Raw genomic sequence first — 10,948 nt, 5'->3', positions numbered from 1 at the left:
AACCTCCGAAAGCAAATGCAATGGCCCTAAATAGGGTCACATTCTGAGGGAGGAGGGGTTAGGACTTCAACCTATCATTGTGGGGGACACAATTCCATAACACAGCTAAAGAAGCACTCTGTGGAAAATATATCACTTTAAACTCCCATATCAGAAAAGAACTTCAACCAAGATCCTAAGCTTCCACCTTAAGAAACCAGAAAAAGGCCCTGACCGGTTTGGCTCAGTGGATAGAGCGTGGGCTGGCGGACTGAAGGGTCCCAGGTTCGATTCCGGTCAAGGGCATGTACCTGGGTTGCGGGCACATCCCCAGTGGGGGTTGTGCAGGAGGCAGCTGATCGATGTTTCTCTCTCATCAATGTTTCTAACTCTCTCTCTCTCTCCCTTCCTCTCTGTCAAAAATCAATAAAATATATTTAAAAAAGAAAAGAAAGGAAACCAGAAAAGGGGCAACTAAACTCAAAGCAAGCATAAGAAATAGAAAAGAAAAAGAGATTAGAGTGGAAATAAATGAAATAGAGAAGAAAAAAGCAATAGAGTAGCAACAAAATCAAGTTAGTTCTCTGAGGCTTCAACATAATCACAAACCTTTGGCTAAACTGACCAAGAAAGAGAGAAAAGAATGGAGGTCAGGATGCAAGGTGAGCAGTGCTGCTCCTCCCTAAACAATAAGGGTTATAAAGGAGCGCTACAAGCAACCGTACACCACAAGGTGCATGCCCTGGGTGAAGCAATTCCACCAGGAAGGAGGCAAACCTTTTTGCTGGGGGAGGGTCCCGCCTTCGGTTGTAAAAGACGCACAACACCGTGGACACAATAGGCAGAGTGAAATGAAACGAGGTGCCTGCAGAGAAAGAGCTCTCATGACCAGCAACAGAACCAAACTGAAGGAAGGACTTGAATCCCTACAAAGAAAATGTCCGAATGGCTAACAAGCTCACAGGAAGATGCTCGACTTCGCTGATCATCACACACAAGGAAACCGCAACGAGGTACCACTTCACACTCAGGAAGGCTGCGGCAGCCAGAGCCAGCGTGAGAGCTGCAAAGGTGCGGGGAGCTGGGCACACGGCCTGCTGGTGGCGATGCCCATGGTGCAGTCACCGGGGGAACAATTCTGCACGGGGCTGTCCTGACCGAGCACTCCCACTGCCAGGCGCACAGCCAGAGACTTAACGCCGAGGGCCACACAAAGCTTTGCTGACGCCACAGCACCGTTCACAGGAGACAAGCAGTGCAGCAACCCAAGGCCCAGCTGCGGACAGATGGACACATGGGCCATGTCCGCAGCTTCCGGAAGGACACAGCTGTCCACCGCCAGAGCGGGTCCCTGGAGAGCGAGGCCCAGGCAGCTTCCTGCAGCCTCAGGTCCTCAAGAGTGAAGGAGAAGGACCGGGGCTGGAGGAGGTAGCTGCCACTCACGCCCTGGTTTGAAAGCGGCGTAAATGATCTGAAACAGAAACCAAAACGCCAAGTAGGAAGGGCCAGCCCACCCAGGTCTAGCCAGTGTCTCCACGACAAGGTAACAGCGCGGCTTCGCAGGACGATCGGTTCACGGCAGGGAGAGCCAAAGCTGAGGCGGAAAGCAGGCAAAAGCAGCAGCGGGGCTACAAGCCGCCGGTGAGCGGTGCAGGCAGCCAGAGGACTCGGCCGAGGGGCGCCGCCCACTCCAGACTGGCCGGGCAGAGTACACTCAGGAGCTTCCAGGTTTGCAGCTGAGACTGCGCCAGCAGCAAGCTGGAGCGGAACTGCTCTGACTCTTAAAGTTCTACTTGGTGGCTGTGCACACTGCGGTCCAAACTCCAGACTGCCTGGCAAGACACATCCCCTCCTCTTCCTCTTCTATGGAAGGGAGAATGGGGACAGTCACCGACCTGGTTGGTGGGGCTGCCGTCAGCACTAAAGGGAAAACGCCACCTAAGTCCCCCGTCGAGCACCCGACTCTAATACACACAGACTCTAAACCCCATTTGCCAATGGAAAACACCTACAGCCGTTATGACGACCACACTCCCTGGTCCCAGCCACGCGAATAAATGGATCCCTGCAGGACCAATGACCAGGCCACCGTGTCAGACTCGAGTGTGGAAGGTAACTGAACCCGTCCCCCTGACAGCACTGGGCACGGGATGGGGCAGTACACAGCGTGGCTCCTCTCAGCTGCCGCGCATCTACCCACAAAAACCACTGCTAAAATGTCCAACACCCACCCCAATTTTTATTTTTTTATTCTTATTTTTAAGGTAGAGGTACGTGGCCCTAAAGAGAGCTTCTAAAGTTTTCTCCGAATATCGGGAGCAGCCTGGGTTCGAAATTGGTGTCCTGCCTGGCCAGTGTGGCTCAGTGGTTGAGCGTTGACCTATGAACCAGGTGGTCAGGGCTTGATTCCTGGTCAGGGTACATGCCTGGGTTGCAGGCTCAATCCCCAATGTGGGGCATGCAGGAGGCAGCTGATCCATGATTCTCTCTTTATCATTGATGTTTCTATCTCTCTCTCCCCCTCCCTTCCTCTCTGAAACCAATAAAAATATTTTAAAACAAACAAAAAAGCAAGTGCATACTAAAAACAAAAATGCTCATCATTAGTCAGTAGGGAATTCCCAATCAAACCTGCAGAGATACCACTTCACACCCACGGCACAGCTACTATCAAAAAGGTAGGTAATGACAAGTGCTGGCGATGTGTGGGAAACCTGGAGCCTTCACACAACACGGTAGGGTGTAAGACGCTACATCTGCTGTGGGAACAGTGTGGCAGGTCTACACACAAAGTTACTCTAGTCCCTGGCCAGATCGCTCAGTCACAGCCTCGTCCTGATATGCCAAGGTTGCAGGTTCAATCCCTGGTCAGGGCACATACAAGAATCAACCAATGATGCATCAATATGAGGAACAACAAATCAATGTTGCTCTTTTGTGCATGCGCCACCCCCCACCCCCCCGCCGGTCAATAAATAAATAAATAAATAAATAGGCACATCCAAAAAGTGACTGAACAAAAATAACCAAAAAGCACACTGGCACCTAACGTCATCAGTCATCGGAGAAAGGCAACATTAAACACACGGCGCACCTCCCAGGACGGCAGGGCTGAAAAGGACAGGTGACCCCAGATGTCAGCAAGGCTGTGCAGCCACGGACACGCCTTCCCTTGTGATGCGGCACGAACCACTCCACACACACGCACACCCTGTGATCAGCGCCCACCCGGGATACACCCGACAGCAGCGGTGCCTGTCTTCCAAAGGGCACACAGCAGGTTCACGTCACCTCTGCCCGAGCACCCCAACTGCAAACAGCTCCAATGCCCAGGACAGAGCACAGAGGGGGAGGAAGAAGCGCTATTCCAGGGAGTGCACAGCAGGGAGAAGGAATGCACTCCCAGGGGCCACACACAGGCGAACCTCACCCATGTGACGCTGACGGGAAGGCCGACCCCGGGCATGGCAGCCTTTTACCAAGTTCACCACCGGGCAGAGCCGCCCACGGCATCAGAAGCCGAGAAGGCAGTGACCCTGGGGAAGTACAGGACACACCAGAAGGGCCCAGGGGACTGCGTGGTCCTGGTAATGTCCCTGCTTGACTGGAGACATGTAGGAAAACATACACATAACATGTGCATTTTTCTAGAGTATTTGTGTCATACAGTAAAAACATTTCCCCCAAATGCAATCTCCATACTTTGGTTCAAGGCCTTGCTGTTCCTGAACCCTGTAGAGGGGCTTGACGAGATCTGCCCTGCTTCTATGAGGAGCAGAGGGCACACTGAGCGGGCGTGGAGCACCACCCTTCCCTGCCACGTGATGGCGGCATTGGTCTCCCCCAGCGCTCCAGGAGTTCAGGACACGCCCTCAGCCTAAACACTAGCCTTGGGATGCATCAGGGAGGAGATGACCTAAACTCCAGGACAGAAATGATCTTAACCAGATTAGCGAGCCATTTCCCACTACACAGGCCCACCAGCCCTGGGTGTCAGGTGCTTGCAGTACCCAGAATCCGTATCTCCTTTCCCACAGGAATACTTTACTAGAGGCCTGGTGCATGAAATTCTGCACGGGTAGGGTCCCAGAGATCAGGGCTGATCTGTGGGGCAACTGGAGGAGCAATCGGGGGGAGGAGAGGGCCGTGCGTACCGCTGATTCGCCAGCCCCGTCCCCACGCCACCTCCACCTGTGGGGCGATCCGCGGGTGATGGGGGCGGGGGGTGCTGGTACCCGCCTTGGCTGGCCTGGGGCCTGAGGCTAGGGGTAGCTCCTGTGTTGAGCATCTGACCCCTGGTGGTCAGTGCACGTCATAGCGACTGGTCATTCCACCTGGTCATTCTGCCGTTTGGTCGATTTGCATATTAAGCTTTTATTATATAGGATGGTAAAGCAGTTTTTCCTTGTAGAAGTATTCCAGCTAATAAATGGAGAAAGACTGCCATTTTGCAACCCCTGATGAGTTATTGGCTCTGAGCAATAATATAAATGATTAACATCACAAAACAATCTTATTATGCCTGATTAAAAAACTCAACACTGTACCAGTAACTACATATTCTTGCTAAAACAATTTTTAAAGACAAACTTACATCTGATGGAGCCTCCAGCCCAAGGCTGTCCAACCAAAACACAATGTAAGCCACAATGTGAGCCATGTATGTAATTTTAAATTTCCTAGTAACCACACTTTAGAAACACAAATTACTTTTAATAATATTTCATCTAACCCAATATATCCAAAATGGCAGGCAAACAGTATTTTACAGTATTAATGTGACACTTTGCGTTCCCTTTTTCCCATGAAGTCTTCAAAACCTGCTGTGTATGTGGCCCTTACACATCTCAACTCACACCAACCACACACAGTTCAGCTGCTCCGCAGCCACAGGAGGCTGGTAGCTACCTCCCCGGGAAGCAGCAGCTCCACGTCTCCAGCCTCAAGGACGGGAAATGCAGAGAGGAGCATATTAAACACACTGGGAGAATGCAATCAGCAAAACTAAGGGTATCGGAAAGTTTGGGACAAATGAACCATTATCTTCAAAACTTAATTGCAAGAAAAAGATAAATACACGGAATTCAATACATCGAGTTTTTTAAGAGCTATCTATCCAGGGCAATGAATAGACTACACTTTGTTCCTAATTTGAAATGAAATAAAAGTCAGAACATAGGCTGGATACTTACTGACTGGCTATGAGTATTAGCTGAACTAGTCACAGATGAAGTGTGTCTGAGTAACTGAGGGAGGGAACCAGCCACGAGCAGGGGCCTGTGGGTGCAAGGGGACAGGTGCACGGCCCTCACTCTCCCCACAACTGCTTCGGAGCAGATCTGAAAATTCCAAACCACATCGTCTAAAACACCTAAACGCACTGCTTGCAGGGGCTCCATAATCTCAACCCTGCTGGCCTGCTGAGAGAAGTGAGTGGCTGGGGGGCTAAGGAGGGAGATGGTACACACTATAACACTCTTATACTCTGAGGTTTCTTTTTTGTGTGTTTTTTTAATATATTTTATTGACTTTTTACAGAGAGGAAGGGAGAGGGATAGACAGTTAGAAACATCGATCAGCTGCCTCCTGCACATCCCCCCCTGGGGATGTACCCAAAACCAAGGTACATGCCCTTGACCGGAATCGAACCTGGGACCCTTCAGTCCGCAGGCCGACGCTCTATCCATGGAGCCACATCGGTTAGGGCTATACTCTGAGTTTTTAACAGTGTAGCTCAGAAATTATCTTATCTACTACTGAAAAATCAAACCCAAACACACAAACCCTGACTCCGCCCCCTGGCCTCTCTGCAACCCCACCTGTCCCTGGGCCCAGCCCACTCACTGGCCCCTGCTCTATGCTGGTCTTCCTTCAAGCCTCTCTCCACACAGCACCAGCACCTTTGACAAAGATCGTTCCACACCTAAAACCCTTCAGTGACTGTTTAGCCACTTGTTGCCATGGCGACGTGGCCCTATATGACCTGTCTTTGCCTCTCCAGCGTCACCTCATCCCACTCGCCCTTTCTGACCCAGTAACTGAACCGAAGGGTACAGGCTCACCCAGTTCATAATCAAGGAAATTGGAACGTCCCCGCAACAAACACCACAGGCTGGTCAGTGTGACGGGGCGGAACGTGCGAGGAGAGTGCAGATGGCACCCTCACTGATCACAGCCGACTCTCAGTACCAACACACACACCCTGAGGATCAGAAGAGACACGACATGGCTGGCATTCTCGCGTTTCTAGGTTTCAGTTTTCTACATTTGCTAAAATCCGGAACCTTTTATTTAAAATGTACAGACTAAAAAAATTAAGATTAAAATAAATAAAAAGTTAAAATGTACATACTATTTCTCACCACCCCAATTCCTGCCTCACGCCTTCAAGACCTGGACTAACACGTCCTCACGGCTCATGTCCAGCCGCAGCCGTCAGGGCCAGCTCAGGCCTCCTTGTTTCCTCTTCCCAGATGCCACCTCACTTCCTGCTCGGTAACATTTGCTCTATCATGCGATGACATTTTGTAAAATCGGGGACCCATCTCAAAAGCATGTGTACCCTCTTACACAATCCCTCGAACAGCCCTTCATAAACAGAAGTGCTCTGTAAGTGCTCACAGACCCTTAGAAAGAGCCTTTCAAATAGACTCTGAAAAGAACCTACAAACCTATTAAAAGACAGATGCAGAGCCCTAGCTGGTTTGATAGAGCGTCAGCCTGCAGACTGAAGGGTTCTGGGTTTGATTCCAGTCAAGGGCACATGCCCAGGTTGTGGGCTCGATCCCTGGTGGGGGGCGTGCAGAAGGCAGCCGGTCGATGATTTTTCTCTCATCATTGACGTTTCTATCTGTCTCTCCCTTCCTCTCTGAAATCAATTAAAAAATCAAAAAAAATATATTAAAAAAAAAAAAAGATGCAGAAAGCGTCCAAAACCTTTTCCAAAATAAAATACCCGACAGTGATGTTATTGGGAAAGTGACTTCCCACCCGGGAGACACCGTCTAAGGAAATGCCACCTTCCAAGTTAAAAGAACCACGTCAACGTTTTGTTTTCAAAATCCAAAGCCTCTGAAGAGACCTGCCTGAGCGAACGGAAAAGCAGACATCAGATAAAAGCGAGCGTTCTGGAGCTGGTGCGTCCGGCATCACACCTGCCGGGACCACGGCTCTGGGAGCCCCGCCCTGGCACTGCTGCCCCCGACCAAAATACAGGCCAAGCTCACAGGGACAAATGGACAATGACACTCGACAAAGAACATCAAGTTCCTGCCGGGAAAAGCCAAAAATACGGTTCTTGTGAGCTGCATTACGTTCAAAGACAAGCTCAATAAATTGTGGTCAGATACACACCACCGTTCTGTGACACGACAAGAAGCAGGAGCAGGAAACCAGGTCTCCGCCCCCACGCTGGCACTGACCACGGGGGGTCTCCAACAGCCACGCTGCCCACGATGCCCCTGTGGGCAGGCACAGGGCTGAGATGCTCCCACCGCCCTGGCTGACCCGCAAGACTCCAGAGCACAGAGCACAGTGAGACCCCGACAGGCAGCGCAGCCCAGCCCAGCCCAGCCCAGCCCTGCCCTGCCCACAGGGGCTGTGCTCCCAGCGTGGCTGAGCTTCACCTCGCAGACTCACAGTAACTGCTTCTGACTCCTGGATGGCAGAGCAGACTTCCACCCCCTTCTCTTATCAAAAGTCAACGAGAGAGAGAAGAGGAAAGAGAGAGAAGCACACTCCACTAGGAGCCATGAGAAACCCCACACTAACATCAACAGGAAGACCCAGGGCAGGGACCCCACACAAGACTCAGAAGTGGGGGCGATGCCTGCAGCTAAAAAGGGGTGTGGATGTGAAAACCCACGTGAGGAAGGCCGGACTCTCAGGTAGGTCCCTGGGCCCCCTTCACTCAGCCAAGCACCCCTCCCCTGCAGCCCCGGACACCAGAGGTCATCAGCTCTGCAAACTCCGCCGGAAATGGACCGCACCGGGGCAGTGGGCACCAAGCAAGTCAGGGGTCAACGCCTCCACTGAAACAGGAACATTAGGTACAGGCTCCCCACCGAGCCACGGGCAGGCCGCCTCCTGCTGCCTTTCACCTTTCAGAACATCCACTTACACCAACACGGCAAGACAAAGGTGAAGGACCCTTCGTCAAGGAAGCCAAGCCAGCAGACAGGACATCTGGGGGGAGCCAAAAACACATGAGTCCTCACCCTCCAACAGTAAACAAGACCCCCAACAGCCTCCCCTCTGTATCCCTTTACTCTTAAACGGGGTCACCAGACACTGAAGTCTCCAGCACGAAAGCAAGAGTCCAAAAGATACGACATCAAAGAGCGTGCAGGGAAACAGAAACTGCAAGAAACACACTTTTAGTAACTTTTCATTGCTTTTAGAGAGAGGGGATGGGAGAGGGAGGGAAACCCTGATGCAGAGTGGAACATTGATCAACTGCCCCCTGCACACCCCCTAGAGGAGGGATCAAGCCCACAACCTGGGCAGGTGCCCTGACCAGGAATCAAACCAGCCACCTTGTGGTGCACAGGACTACATCCAACCAACCGAGACACACGGGTCAGGGCTTTTAAATAATTTCTATTTTACCTGTAATTGAAGCAATATAACTAAAATTGAAACAAAGAATAATATACACATAAAACAAGAACAGGAGGTATTTTAACAAGAACAGAGAACAGTAAAGAACATGAAAGCAGAAGTTAAAAATTCAGTGAGAAAGAATTGGAAAGTAATCAAAGATGCTCCTAAAAAAAGTAGAACAAAAAGATCAGTGCATGACAAGGAGAAGACATTTTAAAAATTAGAGTACTAAAAGCCTACCACTCAAGTCAAGGAATTAGAAAAGGAGAACAGAGAGGAAATAGTAGATTATAGCCCACCTCAAATACATTCTACAGGAACTTCCTATAAATGAAAGGGCAGCAATCTCCAGATTTCTGGGCCGTTCGATACACAACAGGGCACATGGAAAGGCTACCCCTGAGGCGAGTCCCAGGGCCTGGAACAATCAGGACACAGGGGCCTGGAAGTTCAGTGAGGAGGGGAAGAACGCCCGACAAGGATTAAGAATCAAACTGTATTTCGCGACAACAACAATGAAAACTAGAAGATACTGGAGCCACTTCAAACTTAACACTACTTCCCCCTGGCACGCCACGCTCAGCCCCCTGTGCTGTAAATGTGGGGTAGGACACACTCTCTCACACAGTCAAGTCCCAACAAACGACTGCGAAGGGCCTGGGGCTGTGCTCCAGCACGAGGAGCAGGCCGCGGCGGGTGGGGAGCCTGGTGGTAAACGTGGAGAACCCCCAGGAGGGCAGCACCCTGACTGGGGCAGCGTGGCCAGGAGCGCCGGGAACACTGGTGAGCTGAGTGGTAAAAACATAAAGTAAGAATGTTTTACAGAATGAAAAGGTGTGAGAACATTATTCTGAGGTTCAAAGGAAATTGGAGAAATGAAAAAATAAGTCAATTATTGACTCCAAGGCAGAAGAAAAGGATGTATAAAAAAAAATGGTAGCCCAGCTGGCCTGGCTCAGCGGTTGAGCATCAACCTGTGACCCAGGAGTCACAGGTCATGGGTTCGATTCCCAGACAGGGCAATCAGCTGCAGGCTCAATCCCCAGTGTAGAGGCATGCAAGTGGCAGCCGATCAATGATTCTCTTTCATCATTGATGTTTCTATATCTCCCCCTCTCCCTTCCTCTCTGAAATCAATTAAGAAATATATACTTTTTAAAAATATATTTTATTGATTTTTACAGACAGAAAGGGAGAGAGATAGAGAGTTAGGAAACATCGATGAGAGAAACATCGATCAGCTGCCTCCTGCACATCTCCCACTGGGGATGTGCCCGCAACCAAGGTAAATGCCCTTGACCAGAATCGAACCCGGGACCTTTCAGTCCGCAGGCCAACGCTCTATCCACTGAGCCAAACCGGTTTCGGCTAGACATTTTTTAAAAAACTGTAGTTTAGCCTCCCGTTCAGCATGGCACAATGACCTGAACAGACGGATGAAGATTCTGGATGGGGATTTAACCAAAATTGTGACTCACTGAGGGAAGCCAGTAGGAGAGAACTGAAATCACCTCTACCATGAGCGGAAGCCAAAAGATAACCCCTAAAGTTGGTGATGGAAAAGTAGAAAGAGATCGATACAGGACAACATAGCAGGTGACTTACACGCGGAGCACACGCTGGACTGCCAAGGGGCCGCTGCCTTTCCAGAGGCTGGGCCCAGGGCGGCCTCTAGCAAACATCTCTTAGCACCACCTGAGCTTTTAAACGACCTGCATGTGCGCATATTACTCTAAGGAACAAAAAATAAGGTTCAAGATACAGGACAGCCCGGCTGCCCGGAAGTTATAGGACTGGCCAGGGCGGCCTCCTGCTTAAAGGTGCCCTTCGGTGGGTCAGAAGCCTGGAGGCGAGTGCGCCCCCCTGGGCTCTGGGGCTGGGAGATCCGGGCACAGGAGACGGAGAGAGCAGGAGCCCCGCTTACCAACCCACAAAGCGGAGGTGGGGACAGCCCAGGAACTCAGTTCTTTTTAGGGTCAGGAAGTCGCGGCGGGAAACCAGGACAGAGTGAACACTTTGAGGGAGCGGGGCTCTGACGGGGCCACCTGCACCCATCTCCTCTGCCACTCGGAGCCCTGGGCCTCGCTGGGTCTGCTTCCTGGGGCGCCGATGGCAGACAGCACCCACCAGGCTTCAACGAGGGCGCCCTTGCAGGGCGGGCGCTGCGGCGGCGCTGGCACCGGTAGTCCAGTGCCCACAGCTCAGCTCCTCGGCTCGGCCCAGTGCTCCGGCCCGGGCTGCCTGGAACCAGAGACGTCCCGGGCACTACGTGCCAGGCACTGGACCGTGCTAGTCCTACGTCTTCCCAGTCCGTTCCCTCACCTGTTGAGCAGGACAGCGCCGACGGGGCGCTCCCCGGGCTCGCAGG

General features: G+C 51.5%; 1 protein-coding gene across 1 annotated transcript in view; it reads right to left on the bottom strand.

Annotated features, from left to right (window-relative positions):
* Window positions 1–1,218: 1,218 nt before the first annotated feature.
* Window positions 1,219–10,948, bottom strand: part of ARRDC1 (arrestin domain containing 1) — a 15,639-nt gene continuing 5,909 nt past the window's right edge. The window contains exon 6 of the mRNA XM_015572353.1: window positions 1,219–1,425. Within this exon, the coding sequence (XP_015427839.1) occupies window positions 1,219–1,425 (207 nt within the window). The remainder of the gene's footprint in view (window positions 1,426–10,948) is intronic.

Source organism: Myotis davidii, unplaced genomic scaffold (assembly GCF_000327345.1).
Source record: "Myotis davidii unplaced genomic scaffold, ASM32734v1 scaffold609, whole genome shotgun sequence".
Lineage (NCBI taxonomy): Eukaryota > Metazoa > Chordata > Mammalia > Chiroptera > Vespertilionidae > Myotis > Myotis davidii.
This window is presented reverse-complemented; position numbering and strand designations above follow the sequence as displayed.